This window comes from Trichosurus vulpecula, chromosome 4, assembly GCF_011100635.1.
Source record: "Trichosurus vulpecula isolate mTriVul1 chromosome 4, mTriVul1.pri, whole genome shotgun sequence".
Classification (NCBI taxonomy): domain Eukaryota; kingdom Metazoa; phylum Chordata; class Mammalia; order Diprotodontia; family Phalangeridae; genus Trichosurus; species Trichosurus vulpecula.
Genome location: NC_050576.1, coordinates 238385746 through 238402241, shown reverse-complemented (window position 1 = coordinate 238402241; position 16496 = coordinate 238385746). Strand labels below are relative to the sequence as shown.

Sequence of the window (16496 nt, the reverse complement as noted above, 5' to 3'; positions counted from 1 at the left end):
TCTGCTCATTCATTAATCTCATCTTACTTTAGAGCCATAGAAACTATATTCCCAAATAAAAGAGGCTTCGTTTTGACCCGCTCCACTTTTGCTGGCTCTGGAAGACATGCTGCCCATTGGTTAGGAGACAACTCTGCTTCATGGGAACAGATGGAATGGTCAATCACTGGACTGCTGGAATTTAGCCTGTTTGGAATACCTTATGTAAGAATATTTTATTTTTTTGCATTGAATATTACTCTTGAAAACTTTATATTTAAGTTTATTCAACTAATGCCATCTTAATAATTATATATTTATCATAGCTGAAGGTAAACGACATGGAAATAATTCTATAGAACCTCGATCCTTGTTCTCAAAAACACATTATTCTATGTAGCGTGATCTAAAATGGGGCTCCATATTGAAGTATTTTTTACATTCTTATTTGCTATCTTTATTCTTGCTTGTTCAGAGGAAGGAGACAGGAATAACTAAAGGAGGAATGAGTCTAAGAAGAGCAAGTTTTAAGGAAGGCAGCTAAAGAGTTTTTCTTGGCATTAAAACTAAACTTGCCTCTTTGCTCCTACTACTAAGAGGTCTTGGTTTTGCCTTAAAGGGCTTAATGGAATTAGTCTAATCCCTAAGTCACACAACAGCCCTTCAAACAATTAAAGAACAATTATATCCCCTTTGGGTCTTCTCTAAGCTAACCACACTCAGTCCTTTCAATGAATCACGAGACAGCATGACCTAGAGGCCCTTTACCACCATATTTGCCCTTCTCCAGATAACCTCCAGCATGGCAATGTTCTTCCTAATGTGCAGTACCCACAACTGGACACAATATTCCAGATATGATCTAATCAGGAGTACAACACTTCTATCAGCTCCCTAGCCCTGGATCCTAAACCTCTCTGAATTCTGCCTAACACAGAATTTGGTGAAAAGCAGTATGGGAGGATATGAAGAGAGAGGGAAATAACAAGGAGAGGAAAGCAAGAGGGTACAAAACAGCACCTCATTAGATGGCCTGGGAACTTGAGATGGGAAAACTAATTGAGAAAATTTACAACAGGGAATGTGAAGATGTGTGTTTTTTAGGCTGGAGCAGACATCTGTGGCTTTGTGGGTGACACCACAGAAGAGCTGTGCACTCGATGGATGCAGCTTGGAGCATTTTATCCATTTTCTAGAAATCATAATGCAGAAAATTACATGGTAAGGAAGTTCTGGTACCTTATTGGATGATGTTTATTATGTTCTCCCTTCATTTGATATCATTGTGAATATATTTAGGTTGCTTATGTAAATATGAGTTATTGAGGTGCTCTCTAGAACTCTTATATCTTCAGGCAAATGGATTAAAGGCATAGAGATTCCAAACTAAGTCTTGAAGGGCTAGTTGAGAAGTAGAGTTGGAAGTCACAAGTTACTTACTAGCTCAGTAAATAAACTCATTTGAACGTGATGACTATTTAAAGTTTTAGTCATTGTGGTATAGTGGGAAAGACTACTGAGTCTGGTGTCAAAGGATATGAGTTTGACACTTTGACACTTATAAAAGTGGCCTTGACATTTACTACCTATCTGATGTTAAACAAATCACTGCACTTCTCTAGCCTTAATTTACTCATCTGTAAAATGAAAGGTTGGACTAAAAACGGGTCACCAGGTTTCCTTTCAGCTCTAAATCTATGATCCTATGACCCAGTTTAACTCCCTTTTTTATAAGTGAACTAGGTCTTATTAGAGTCAAGTGACTTCCTAGAAGTTGTCGACCGAGTGTCTATACTAGATAGATAGATAGACAGATAGATAGATAGATAGATAGATAAAATATTTATAATGTGTTTAGTTTGTTCCAGGAACTATTCAGGGATGGTAAATCTTCAACATGTGACCTTCTAGGTCTTGGATATGGTGTGGCCTTTTGACTTAGTCCAAATTATACAGAACAAATCCTGTTATTAAGGGGATTTTTTCTGTGAAGTTTGGATTCAGTCAAAGGGCTTTGCTTGAGGACGTAGAGGGCTATATGTGGCCTCCAAGCTGCAGGTTCTCAACCCCTGAAACTATACTAAACATTGAGGATACAAAAATAAGAAAGCAAAAACTACTCTCAAGTATTTTGGATCTTTTTTTTTTCATTTTTATTTATTTATTTAATATATTTAGTTTTCAGCATTGATTTTCACAAGAGTTTGAATTACAAATTTTCTCCCCATTTCTACCCTCCCCCCACTCCAAGATGGCGAATATTCTGGTTGCCCTGTTCCCCAGTCAGCCCTCCCTTCTGTCACTCCACTCCCCTCCCCATCCCCTTTTCCCTTCCTTTCTTGTAGGGCAAGATAAATTTCTACACTCAATTGTCTGTGTATCTTATTTTCTAGTTGCATGCAAAAACTTTTTTTTTGTTTTTGAACATCTGTTTTTAAAACTTTGAGTTCCAAATTCTCTCCCCTCTTCCCTTCCCACCCACCCTCCCTAAGAAGTCAAGCAATTCAACATTGGCCACATGTGTATCATTATGTAAAACCCTTCCAGAATACTCATGTTGTGAAAGACTAACTATATTTTGCTCCTTCCCAAACCATCCCCCTTTATTGAATTTTCTCCCTTGACCCTGTCCCCTTTTGAAAGTGTTTGTTTTTGATTACCTCCACACCCATCTGCCCTCCCCTCCATCATTCCCCCCCCCCTTTTTTTTATCTTCTTCCCTCTTCTTTCCTGTGAGGTAAGATACCCAATTGAGTATGTATGGTATTCCCTCCTCAGGCCAAATCTGAGGAGAGCAAGATTCACTCATTCCCCCCTCACCTGTCCTCTCCCCTCCTCCCACAGAACTGCTTCCTCTTGCCACCTTTATGGGAGATAATCCACCCCATTCTATCTCTCCCTATCTCCCTCTCTCAATATATTCCTCTCTCATCCCTTTATTTGTTTTTATTTCTTTTATATATCTTCCCTTCATCTTCAACTCACCCTGTGCCCGTTCTCTCTCTCTCTCTCTCTCTCTCTCTCTCTCTCTCTCTCTCATATATATATACACACACATACATATATATATACATTTATATATATACACACATACATATATGCATACATATACATTAATATATATATGTATATATATATGTATATAAATATATATGTATGCATATTCCCTTCAGCTACCCTAATACTGAGGTCTCATGAATCATACTTGTCATCTTTCCATGTAGGAATGTAAACAAAACAGTTCAACTTTAGTAAGTCCCTTGCAATTTCTTTTTCTTGTTCTTTTTCTTGATTACCTTTTCATGCTTCTCTTGATTCTTGTGTTTGAAAGTCAAATTTTCTATCCAGCTCTGGTCTTTTCACTGAGAAAGCTTGAAAGTCCTCTATTTTATTGAAAATCCATATCTTGCCTTGGAGCATGATACTCAGTTTTGCTGGGTAGGTGATTCTTGGTTTTAATCCTAGGTCCATTGACCTCCGGAATATCGTATTCCAAGCCCTTCGATCTGTTAATGTAGAACCTGCCAGATCTTGGGTATTCTGATTGTGTTTCCACAATACTCAAATTGTTTCTTTCTGGCTGCTTGCAGTATTTTCTCCTTGATCTGGGAGCTCTGGAATTTGGCGACAATATTCCTAGGAGATTTCTTTTTGGGATCTATCTGAGGAGGCGATCAATGGATTCTTTCAATTTCTATTTTGCCCTGTGGCTCTAGAATATCAGGGCAGTTCTCTTTGATAATTTCTTGGAAGATGATATCTAGGCTCTTTTTTTGATCATGGCTTTCAGGTAGTCCAATAATTTTTAAATTATCTTTCCTGGATCTATTTTCCAGGTCAGTGGTTTTTCCAATGAGATATTTCACATTGTTTTCCATTTTTTCGTTCCTTTGGTTCTGTTTTATAATATCTTGATTTCTCATAAAGTCACTAGCTTCCACTTGCTCCAATCTAATTTTTTTTGTGTTTTTTTTTAAATTTATTTAACATATTTAGATTTCAGCATTGATTTTCACAAGAGTTTGAATTACAAATTTTCTCACCATTTCTCCCACCCTCTCCAAGATGGCATATATTCTGGTTGCCCTGTTCCCCAGTCAGCGCTCCCCTCTGTCACCCCACTCCCCTCCCATCCCCTTTTCCCTTCCTTTCTTGTAGCGCAAGATAAATTTCTACACTCCATTGTCTGTGTATCTTATTTTCTAGTTGCATGCAAAAACATTTTTGTTTGTTTTTGAACATCTGTTTTTAAAATTTGAGTTCCAAATTCTCTCCCCTCTTCCCTTCCCACCCACCCTCCCTAAGAAGTCAAGCAATTCAACATTGGCCACATGTGTATCATTATGTAAAACCCTTCCAGAATACTCATGTTGTGAAAGACTAACTATATTTTGCTCCTTCCCAACCCATCCCCCTTTATTGAATTTTCTCCCTTGACCCCGTCCCCTTTTGAAAGTGTTTGTTTTTTGACTACCTGCACCCCCATCAGCCCTCCCCTCCATCAGCCCCTCCATTTATTTTTATCTTCTTCCCTCTTCTTTCCTGTGAGGTAAGATTCCCCATTGGGTATGTATGGTATTCCCTCCTTAGGCCAAATATGATGAGAGCAACGTTCACTCATTCCCCCCTCATCCGCCCTCTCCCCTCCTCCCACAGAACTGCTTGCTTTTGCCTCCTTTATGGGAGATAATCCACCCCATTCTATCTCTCCTTATTGCTCTCTCTCAATATGTTCCTCCCTCATCCCTTAATTTGATTTTTTTTCTTTTAGTTATTTTCCCTTCATCTTCAACTCACCCTGTGTCCGCTTTCTCTCTCTCCCTCTCTCTCTCTCTCTCTCTCTTTCTCTCTCTCTATGTATATATATATATATACATATATATATACATATATATATATACATATATATATGCACACACACATACATATATACATACATACACATTCACTTATACATATATACATAAACATATATATATGCATATTCCCTTCAGCTACCCTAATACTGAGGTCTCATGAATCATACTTGTCATCTTTCCATGTAGGAATGTCAACAAAACAGTTCACCTTTAGTAAGTTCCTTGCAATTTCTTTTTCTTGTTCTTTTTCTTGATTACCTTTTCATACTTCTCTTGATTCTTGTGTTTGAAAGTCAAATTTTCTATTCAGTTCTGGTCTTTTCACTGAGAAAGCTTGAAAGTCCTCTATTTTATTGAAAATCCATATTTTGCCTTGGAGCATGATACTCAGTTTTGCTGGGTAGGTGATTCTAGGTTTTAGTCCTAGCTCCATTGACCTCTGGAATATCATATTCCAAGCCCTTCGATCTCTTAATATAGAGGCTGCCAGATCTTGGGTTATTCTGATTGGGTTTCCACAATACTCAAATTGTTTCTTTCTGGCTGCTTGTAGTATTTTCTCCTTGATCTGGGAGCTCTGGAATTTGGCGACAATATTCCTGGGAGATTTCTTTTTGGGATATATGTGAGGAGGCGATCGATGGATTCTTTCAATTTCTATTTTGCCCTGTGGCTCTAGAATATCAGGGCAGTTCTCCTTGACAATTTCTTGAAAGATGATATCTAGGCTCTTTTTTTGATCATGGCTTTCAGGTAGTCCAATAATTTTTAAATTATCTTTCCTGGATCTATTTTCTAGGTCAGTGGTTTTTCCAAGGAGATATTTCACACTGTCTTCCATTTTTTCATTCCTTTGGTTCTGTTTTATAATATCTTGATGTCTCATAAAGTCACTAGCTTCCACTTGCTCCAATCTAATTTTTAAAGTAGTATTTTCTTCAGTGGTCTTTTGGGCCTCCTTTTCCATTTGGCTAATTCTGCCTTTCAAGGCATTCTTCTCCTTGTTGGCTTTTTGGAGCTCTTTTGCCATTTGAGTTAGTCTGTTTTTTAAGGTGTTGTTTTCTTCAGTGTATTTTTCAGTATTTTTTTGGGTCTCCTTTAGCAAGTCATTGACTTGTTTTTCATGGTTTTCTCTCATCCTTCTCATTTCTCTTCCCAATTTTTCCTCTACTTCTCTAACTTGCTTTTCCAAATCCTTTTTGAGCTCTTCCATGGCCTGGGACCAGTTCATGTTTTTCTTGGAGGTTTCTGTTGTAGGCTCTTTGGCTTTATTAATTTCTTCTGTCTGTATGTTTTGGTCTTCTTTGTCAGCAAAGAAAGAATCCAAAGTCTGAGACTGAATCTGGGTGTGCTTTCGCTGCCTGGCCATATTCCCAGCCAACTAACTTGACCCTTGCGTTTTTCAGTGGGGTATGACTGCTTGTAGACTACAGAGTTCTGTGTCCCACGTTTGGGGGGGAGGTGCCAGCTCTGCCACACCAGCACTGCTCCTTCCCCAAGAACCCCCAACCCGAACTGGGCTTAAATCTTCGGCAGGCTGTGCACCCCTGCTCTGATCTGCCACTTAATTCCTCCTACCAGGTGGGCCTGGAGCCGGAAGCAGCAACAGCTGTAGCTGCCCCACCTCCGCTGCCCCCGGGGCTGGAAGCCGAACCGGGAACTCCTTCCACTCCTGCAGCTTTTCTCACTAACCTTCTCCACAGTCTTTGGTGTTTGTGGGTTGAGAAGTCTGGTAACTGCCGCAGCTCACTGATTCAGGGCACTAGGGCATGTTCTGCCTGGTTGCTGGTCTTATTGGTCCACACCACTCAGGCTGGGCTCTGCTCCACTTCGTTCCCAACTCCCAGCTCCGTGTGGGATAGACCTCACCCAGAGACCATCCAGGTTGTCCTGGGCTGGAGCCCTGCTTCCCTCTGCTGTTTTGTGGGTTCTGCCCTTCTAGCATTGGTTCAGAGCCATTTTTTATAAGTTTTTGGAGGGACTCGGTACAGAGCTCATGCTATTCCCTGCTTACCAGCCACCATCTATCCAATCTAATTTTTAAGGTAGTATTTTCTTCAATGGTCTTTTGGACCTCCTTTTCCATTTGGCTAATTCTGCCTTTCAAGGCATTCTTCTCCTTGTTGGCTTTTTGGAGCTCTTTTGCCATTTGAGTTAGTCTATTTTTTAAGGTGTTATTTTCTTCAGTATATTTTTCAGTATTTTTTTGGGTCTCCTTTAGCCACTCATTGACTTGTTTTTCATGGTTTTCTTGCATCCTTCTCATTTCTTTTCCCAATTTTTCCTCTACTTCTCTAACTTGCTTTTCCAAATCCTTTTTGAGCTCTTCCATGGCCTGGGACCAGTTCATGTTTTTCTTGGAGGCTTTTGTTGTAGGCTCTTTGACTCTGTTAACTTCTTCTGTCTGTATGTTTTCGTCTTCTTTGTCACCAAAGAAAGAATCCAAAGTCTGAGACTGAATCTGTGTGCGTTTTTGCTGCCTGGCCATGTTCCCAGCCAACCTACTTGACCCTTGAATTTTTCAGCGGGGTATGACTGCTTGTAGACTAAAGAGTTCTATGTTCCATGTCTGGGGGGATGTGCCGGCTTTGCCACACCAGCACTTCTTCTTCCCCAAGAACCCCCAACTCGGGCTGGACTTAGATCTTCCGCAGGCTGTGCACTCCTGCTCTGATCCGCCACTTAATTCCTCCCACCAGGTGGGCCTGGGACTGGAAGCAACTGCAGGTGTACTTCTGTAGCTGCCCCACCTCTGCTGCCCCAGGGGCAGTGGCCGAACCACGAACTCCTTCCACTCCTGCAGCTTTTCACACTAACCTTCTCCACTGTCTTTGGCCTTTGTGGGTTGAGAGGTCTGGTAACTGCCACAGCTCACTGATTCAGGGCACTAGGGGACACTCCACCCGGCTCCTGGTCTGGTTGGTCCGTGCTGCTCATGCTGGGCTCTGCTCCGCTCTGCTCTGCTGCCAGCTGTGTGTGGGATAGACCTCACCCAGACACCCTCCAGGCTGTCCTGGGCTGGAGCCCTGCTTCCCTCTGCTGTTTTGTGGGTTCTGCAGTTCTAGAATTGGTTCAGAGCCATTTTTATAGGTTTTTAGAGGGACTCGGTGGGGAGCTCATGATTGTCCCTGCTTTCCAGCCACTATCTTTGCTCCACCCCCCCCCCCCAAATATTTTGGATCTTAATAGGGGAAGATAACACATAAAGGGCAGATGAAAAGTAGGTTTAGGCTGGGCTATCAGTGGTAAGGTAGAAGAGCCTGGAGAGTGAACCAGAAGAGGAGAGTGAGAGTAGTATGGCTGGACCTTCTCAGGATACAGAGGTTTCAGGCAAGGATTCACCAATCATGAAATTAGCCTTGGGGTAGAGGTCCTTTGACTACTTCTATCAGAATGTTTTTTTTTTCTAGGAGGAACAAAAACCCAATATGTTTATAAAATTAAAAAAAAAAACAAGTGCACATGCATTTGTGCACAGATGTGCTCTCACACATACATACTATTATTTCAATGCTTGAGGGATTTGTGACAGAGCTGGCATGAGTATTCTCTCCAGTGATTGCAGCTACTTCTCTCTTCAATAGAGCTTAATGAGTTTTGTGGCCCATCCCCTCAAGAATTCATCCCCTGATGCCTAAGTCTTTTAGGCTAAGTCTTTCTATACTTAGCTTGGTTCATCCTCAGATGATACTTGTTCAGCCATCACTGAGCTTATGCTGGAAGCCTGTACAGGTTGGTTAGACCAGTCAGACAACGCAATCAACTGGTTTCACTCTCAAGATTACATAGTAATCTTCAGGCTGTGATGAGGCAAGAGAATAGGATGTTACTTAAGGATACATGTAAGAATCCTTTTGAAATGAGACATATTAAAATGTTTTTACTTGTAGGTTTTTGTGAGGTTCTAGAGACTAGACTTACTGGTCTAATACTCAATTAAATGTGCATTTAAGGAACATTCAGACTGTTTTCAAGGTCTTCATTGGGTGAGGTCAATGGCCTACTTGAAAGTCATTGCAGGGACATTCAAGTATATTCTCTATAGAGTCAATATTTTGTTGTAGTTCTAGGAAGTTAGGATGCAGGGACTAGTTTCCCCTTCTTCCAGTGGTGGGGAAATGGATTTCTCCAATAGCCAAATTTTGTAATTGAATGAAAGGATTTATTTTGACAAGAAGATTGCTCCTGCAGACGATTGTATTGGGAACCCTTCCTTTTTTTCTTTTTTAACAAAAGAGAGTGTTGACCCTTAGTGAGAATAGTATTAACAAGCCCATATTCTGCCTATATTGAATATAATTCTTTCCATCTGCTTGTTAACAGAACATTTTCAAAAGGCATCTAAATGTCACTTTTGGAAACTCTTTAGCATGTCCTGGTTGCAATTTTGACCCAATTGCTTGAACCTTGGAAATACTAAGCTTCAGATCAGTACACATTCTTTCAGTCTTATTGCTGACCTCTTCTGATTTACCTGGATTGTGCTTCAAGACTATTTCTCCACTTTTTAGATACTCTCCCCTCAACCTCACTTTGAGAAATTTACTCAAACCTTTAGAAAACATTTTTCAATTTCACATGATGAAAATGTAAATGTTTGTGTATATCATATAGGTCAAACTGTCTGTCTCCTTGTCTTTTCCATATGGCTCTCTTTCCTTTTCTCTTCTCATTTTCCCAGCTCTAAATAGACTATCCTTAAAATATAAATCCATGAAAACAGCCTTAAATGGAAAAGATTATGAGTTACCCTTCAGTCATTGGTTATAAGATTTTTGCCACATTCAGATTTTTGTTAACTCCAAATAAAACTCTTATTCTGAGGTAAAAGGAAAAGAAATGATACGTGTTAGGAAGACACCATATTCCTTCACTTTCTGGCTTTAGCTTCCTAATAATAATATTATTCCTTTTTTAGTCTCAAGACCCAGCTTTTTTTGGAGCAGATTCTACTTTGGTCAGGTCATCGATAAATTATTTGACTATCCGCTACACTCTGCTGCCCTTCCTCTATACCCTGTTTTACAAAGCTCATGTGTATGGAGACACAGTGTCCAGGCCATTCCTTCATGAGTGAGTTCACTATTAAAATATTTTAATTTGTTTTTAAAGTATTGAGGTTGGAATTGTGTTCATTGTCTAGAGAAGTGACAATATGTGTATCAAAATTCACAAAATTCATAGCAACCATGCTCAAAGTATGATAATTAAAAACATGTAAGAAATTAGAAAGAGGAATAGCAAAGATCAAGGAACAACCAGTGTACTATAATTGACAAGGGGACAACCTTCAGGTCAGTCCTTAGCTCAAATTCATCAATTTGACAACTCATAGGACCCCATTGGATTATAAGATCTTTTAGGACAAAGACTGCCTTTTGCTTCTTTTTGTATCCCTAGGACTTAGCATAGTACCTAGAATATAGTAAGTGCTTAATAAATACTTATTGACTGACTAACTGAAGAACTACTTGTACAAATTAGCATATGGAGTTTCCAAAGCAGTTCCAATGAAATATTGGGTCCAGACCTTCCTCACCCTGCCAAAAACAAAACCAAACAAAACTTTTTATACATGAGGAAACTGAGGCCAGGAAAGATAAAGTATCTTGTCTGATATTACATAAAAAATAAAGAACACAGACCAGAGTAGAACCCAGGTTCTTTGACTCTAAGTGCAATGGTATTTATTGACTTGTTTATTTTTACCCCATCACACTTCTATCCAACAAAGTTCTGGAGCTGATGCTTATCTTAAGAAACACCTGATATTTATGTACAGAATATATAAACTTGTAAGAATTATAATTAAAGAATATATAAAGCAATGAGTAGCAGCATGACACAGTAATTTTATTTTCAGAGGGACATGTATTCAAATTCTGCTTTTGCCCCTTGGTATTTGTGTGATGTTAGAAAAGCCACAACTTTTCTGGGCCATTTTTAAAAACAACTTGTAAATTCAGGACAGTGAACTAGATGGTCTCTAAGTTCTTTTCTAGCTCTAGAGCTCTAGTTTGATGATCCTGTGCCTGAATCTCAACAAGGATGCATTAGTGAAGATTCTCTAACATGATAAACTAGATTCTAATCTAAGTCATAAGTAGCTAGATTCTCTCAGAACATAACTAATAGAAATTTATGGGATATAGGGACCTCCTGGTGTGAAAACTCCATCCACCAATGCATATCACAGCTTTGTCTTGACTCAGTAGTTAAGTCCTAGGAAGTTGCCCAAGTTTCATTGAGGTAAATTAATTTGCCCAAGATCAGAAAGTTTATAAGTGTTGGGAGCTAGATTTGAACCCAGGTTTTCCTGATGCCAACTCTTGCACTCTGTCTACTATACCAATTTGCCCAAGTCCAGATTCTTTTTTAGGACGTTCATTTCTCATTGAACATTTCCCCTTGAATATATGGTTGCCAAAAATGAAGAGATGCTTCTCTAGACTAAGAGATATATGACTCTTTCCTTTCATAGGTCATGCCTCATAGGCATTTTCAGAATTAGATCAAAATCTGGGATCATGAAATGAAAAATTGAGGGTAGGTGGGTGGAACATGAAAAAAGATATGGTAAATTTTTCCCTGGGGGGAATATCACTGAACAGATCAATTGTGTGTGAAATGTAAGTCGACATTGACATTGTACTTTAAGGCTTCCAAATAATTTTGCAACTTCTCATTTAATCCTTCTAGAAATGTTATGAAATAGATATTGTGAATTTTATCTCTGTTTTATAAAAGGAGAAACTGAGACTCAGAAAGGTTAAATGATTTCTCCATGGTTAAATAGATATTTGTTGTCAGGGGAGGGACACAAGCACATTTTTTCTTTCTTTCTTTTTTTTTGAGGCAATTGGGGTTAAATGACTTGCCCAGGGTCACACAACTAGTAAATGTCGAATGTCTAAGACCAGATTTGAACTCAGATCCTTCTGACTCCAGGGCTGGTGCTCTACCCACGGTGCAACCTTGCTGCCCCACTTCTTGATTCAAGATTAAGTCCCTTTCCATGACCATGCTGGTTCTCAATGACTTTTATGTTATTCCATGCTATTTCTCTGAAGGCTTTGCTTGAGAACCTTATTTCAGGAAAAGAAAACAAAACAAAATAAAAAAATTCAGGTTGTAAGGGATTTCATTCACCAGTATATATGAGGAGAGAATGAAGAATTTAATATTCTTACTAAGAAAGGAAAGTCTGACATCCAGGGACTGTATCAAGTCATTGAAATATAACCATAACAAAATCCACATTTCTATTAGTTTATCAAAGATTTCCTAAATAGCAAATTGATGAAATAGGTGCTAGAAGTATAATCTCTATTTTATTGATTAGCAAACTGAGTCATTTAGCTGGCTTTGTATGTTATATATGATGTCTTAAGGGTTTTTTTTTTTTTTTGCTTTACCTTAGGTTTTATACAGATGAAAACAGCTGGATTGAGGACACTCAATTCTTATGGGGCCCCTCCTTGCTTATCACACCTGTTCTGAAAGAGGTAGGTTTTACTCCATGGGAATTAATAGATTGGTTATTTAAACTAGAGATGTCAAAACGGCTGACTGTGCCCCAGCTTAGCTGGCTTGCAACATCCCAAATGTACTTCAACCAGTTTAAAATGCAATGAGGAAATACTGAACAAAATATAGAAACATACAATAGAACAAAGATGTTAATATTTGATTTTCTTAGTCAATATGTGGCCTGCAGGGATCCCTGTGTATGGTTTGGTAGTCCTATTTCTGTATGAGTTTAACATCACTGATATGTTAGAGAATAGCCTTAGCACAATCTTTTAAATGTCTCAATGGCTTTTCAATACAAAAACTGTTATTACCATAGCTGAATACCAAAGGGATATTAATATTTTGGTGATTAAAAGTAATTTTTAATTTAAAATATGTTTTAGATGTCATAGACTGAACCTAAATAAAATCATTTAGAAACTCAACAAAATAATTGTTAGAACGTTCAAATAGAAAAAAGCAAAATAATTGTTGGCACAGAGATGTTTTACCATTGGTGTGTGCTTTGCTGCATCACAAATGACCTTTGCTTAAGAGGGCCAGGTTCTCCCATTGCTTCCTGGGCCATCTCCAGTCATCTTGATGAATATCTGGCCATTGGACCCAGATGGCTCTGAAGAAGAAAGTGAGACTGGTGACCTTTCACACCCCTCCCTCACTCAAAACAAAGTCAAGTGCAAGTCATGTCATCATCGTCCTGATGTCATGGTCCACTTTGAGAATGAAGGACAAATACATAAAACATGTCAAGGGACATTTTAGTTGTTTGTTAAAAAAATAGGACCTCTGTCATATCTGGCGAAGGAAGTGCTCCCTTAATTGTAATGATCCAAGTTAACATCATTCTAGGTATGTGCCATGTACGGTGTCTCAATATATGAAAATCTTGGGCGCTTCTCAAAAAAGTCACTCTCTTTTGTTTATTGTTACTTTGCCTAGTCTTTGCTGGAAACCCAGAATCTGGCTAATTTTGTCCCACCCTGGATATATCTGGAGATTTCAAGTCACAGCTCATGTCTAGTTCTTTACACATGTGGTTCAAAATATCCTCAGTTTTTGGAGCAAATATTCAGCTAACAATGTCAATTTTGGTTATAGAACAACCTTTCTTTCATCATGCAGAAAATGCAAAGAAAAAAAGACTCACCATAGATTGTTAAAAATCAAAACAAAACAATGCTCCCTTCCCATCCCTAGTCAGTCAGACCTTCTTTTAAAGATATACAGTCATCTAGAATCAGAGCTGTACCTGGTTGTTTAGGATCTCTCTCACCCACGGGAGGGAAGAAAACTTCAGGTATCAGCAGGTTCCTTGAAAGCAGGCAGGGGATGTTTTATTCTTATCTTCTTTTCCTCAGCACCAAGAACAGTTCCCAGTGTATAATATATGTTTAACAAACACATGTTGAACATGGACTCACTAGCCTCAGTCAGAAATTGTTATGACCATCTGAACAGTTTTAGAAATTCAGGTTACCTATCATTCCATTTGTCTCTTGATTCCTAAACATACATATATATATATATATATATATATATATATATATATATATATATATATATATATATATATATGTGTGTGTGTGTTTTGTGTTTTTTTGTTTTTGTTTTTGTTCTAGGGTGCCGAAACTGTGAGTGCATACATTCCTGATGCAGTGTGGTACGACTATGAAACGGTAAGTATCTTTCGAAGATTATATGATATTCAGAGCAAGAAATAAATTTAAATACATGTTTTGTGTGTGTGGGATTGTTTTATTCAAAAACTTCCCAAATTTGAGTATATGTGAGGAGATATAACCTTGGACCATAAACAGAAGCTAACCTGTTGCTTAAATGAGTTTTGATACAATTTAATGAGCCATGTAATGACGTATATTCTTGTTATTGGCAATTTGGAGTACAAAAGTGTCAACATTATCTTTATGAAGGAACGAGACCTCAATTTTTGGAAATTGTTCTGTTTATCAGAAAGGTTTGAAGCTCAAAGATTTTCCTAAACTCTCTAATCATGTGTTTCAATGAAAAAGATTCAACCTCATTGTAAAAAAAGAAAACAGAAAACATTGCTTTTATTGTCATTTTAACTGGTAAGGGAAATGTTCTTGTCAGTACTTTGGTTTTGCTTTTTTGCCGTAAACCATTAGTTTTGACAAATCCCTCATTGCTATCATATTTTTTTAAATGAAGAATTTTAAAATATTGTATCATTTTGGTAAAATTCGTAATAGATTCTTCTTCAAATGAACTTATATAGGAAATTGTTTTTAGTAATACAAATATTTTAAAGTGTTTCTAAACTTTGAGCAAGAAGTATAGGATTTAAAAGTTTGTTGTGATTTTGTATGAATGCATCTGTCTAGCCATTCGTATAATACATACACACACTTATCTATCTATCTATCTATCTATCTATCTATCTATCTATCTATCATCTATCTATCTGTCTGTCTGTCTATCCCCTAATCATTTGTTTAAATGAAAAAGATTTAATCTCATGATAAACTACTGTTTTCTTTGCCTCATTTTCACTATCATATTTATGTATGTATACATACATATTTGATCTGCCTGACTTAATAGGATATATATGTATATACGTATGCACACACACACACACACATATATGTGCACACATACATATATCCACACATGTATATGAAAGTTAAAATGAGGCACACAAGTGTGTAGAGTACTACAGTTAGAGTTCAGTACATATGCAAACATGTCTGTATGCATATGTGTATAAATACGTAGATTGTGTATATGTGTATATATGTATATGTACATCTGTGTTTACTTGATTGCATAATCAGTGCAGTATTGAAGCAGTATCACATGCTATTAGAACTGGTGTTAAAACAACAACTTTTATTAATCACCTACTGTGTACCAGTCACAGTGCTAAGTGCTAGGGATACAGAGACAAGAAAACAAGAGGTACCCACTGTCAGGATCTTGGAGTCCAACAATTCAGGTTTCAGAGTCTGCCAGACACTGGCTGTGCAAACCTGTGCTTCATTCTTGGTGTCTCAGGGAATTTTCCAAGATTTTAAACTGTGGAGAATTTGCTATTACACTCAGGTAGAGGACACACACAACCCTTCCCTGGGGGCCTCTGCATCACAGATGTCACAGTTTGCACCAGACCTCTGATTTCATTGGCATAAGGAACTCCTAGTGTAAAAATATCTTCTGCCAATGCAGGTCAGCACCTACGCTGCATTTAGAAAGCTGCTTGGCAATGATAAGTCAAGTGTCTTTCCCAGGGTTAAACATGTAACATATTAATTTAGATAGCTAAGGAAATAAGAGACAGAATGACTTACTGGTTAGAGGGCTGACCTTGGACTCAGGAAGACTGAGTTTTAAGGACTGCATCTCAAACATAATAGTAGTGTGATCGTGGGCAAGGCACTTAACCTTTCAGTACCTCAGTCAATTCTGAGTTTAAATTATCCAAGATAAGACTATAAAATAATAGATCTTGAGTTAAAGCAAGCCAGAGTTGTTCTAGATTAATTTGCTGATCTATAGTGTCTTAGAGTATGTTTCAATGCTGGGAGTTCTCTATGGTGATAAAATGAAAGGTGTGGGACAAACTGCATGGTGTTGCGGATATTTGATTCTATAAAATCCGGACACACGTTATTTGTAATAGGTCAATAATAATCAACCAATTTTAATATAATCTTTATTTGTTCTAATTTGAGTTTTCTAAGGGAAATAGATCCTGAAATTTTGAGTTTGCCTTTCTTCACTTCAAAACAATGGAGTAAAATAGGAAAGTCACAATGACAACAACAATAATGGTAATACATCTATATAGCATTTTGGAGATTCCAAAGTGATTTGCATACATGACAACTTTTAATCATTACAAAAACTTTGCAATTTGAGTACAGTATTATCAACTCAATTTGCTAAGTAATTTAGCCAGGATAAGGTAATTAGTGTGAGAAGTGGAACTCAAACTCCGGTTTTCTAGATTTTGAGTCTAATATCATATATACTGTACTGCCACTGAGAGAATGAACCCTTTCCATTTTATAATGTATAAAATTCAGATTTGTTCTTCCTCTGCTTTAATTATTTTCTTTGAGAGAGATATGTAACGTAATCTTT

At 37.9% G+C, this 16496-nt stretch overlaps 1 protein-coding gene across 1 annotated transcript in view; it reads left to right on the top strand.

Moving 5' to 3' along the window:
• The window catches only part of SI (sucrase-isomaltase), a 114655-nt gene that overhangs the window by 32205 nt on the left and 65954 nt on the right, over positions 1-16496 (top strand). The window contains exons 15-19 of the mRNA XM_036756320.1: positions 33-204; positions 1084-1200; positions 9757-9911; positions 12259-12343; positions 13991-14047. Coding sequence (XP_036612215.1) covers positions 33-204; positions 1084-1200; positions 9757-9911; positions 12259-12343; positions 13991-14047 — 586 coding nt within the window. The remainder of the gene's footprint in view (positions 1-32; positions 205-1083; positions 1201-9756; positions 9912-12258; positions 12344-13990; positions 14048-16496) is intronic.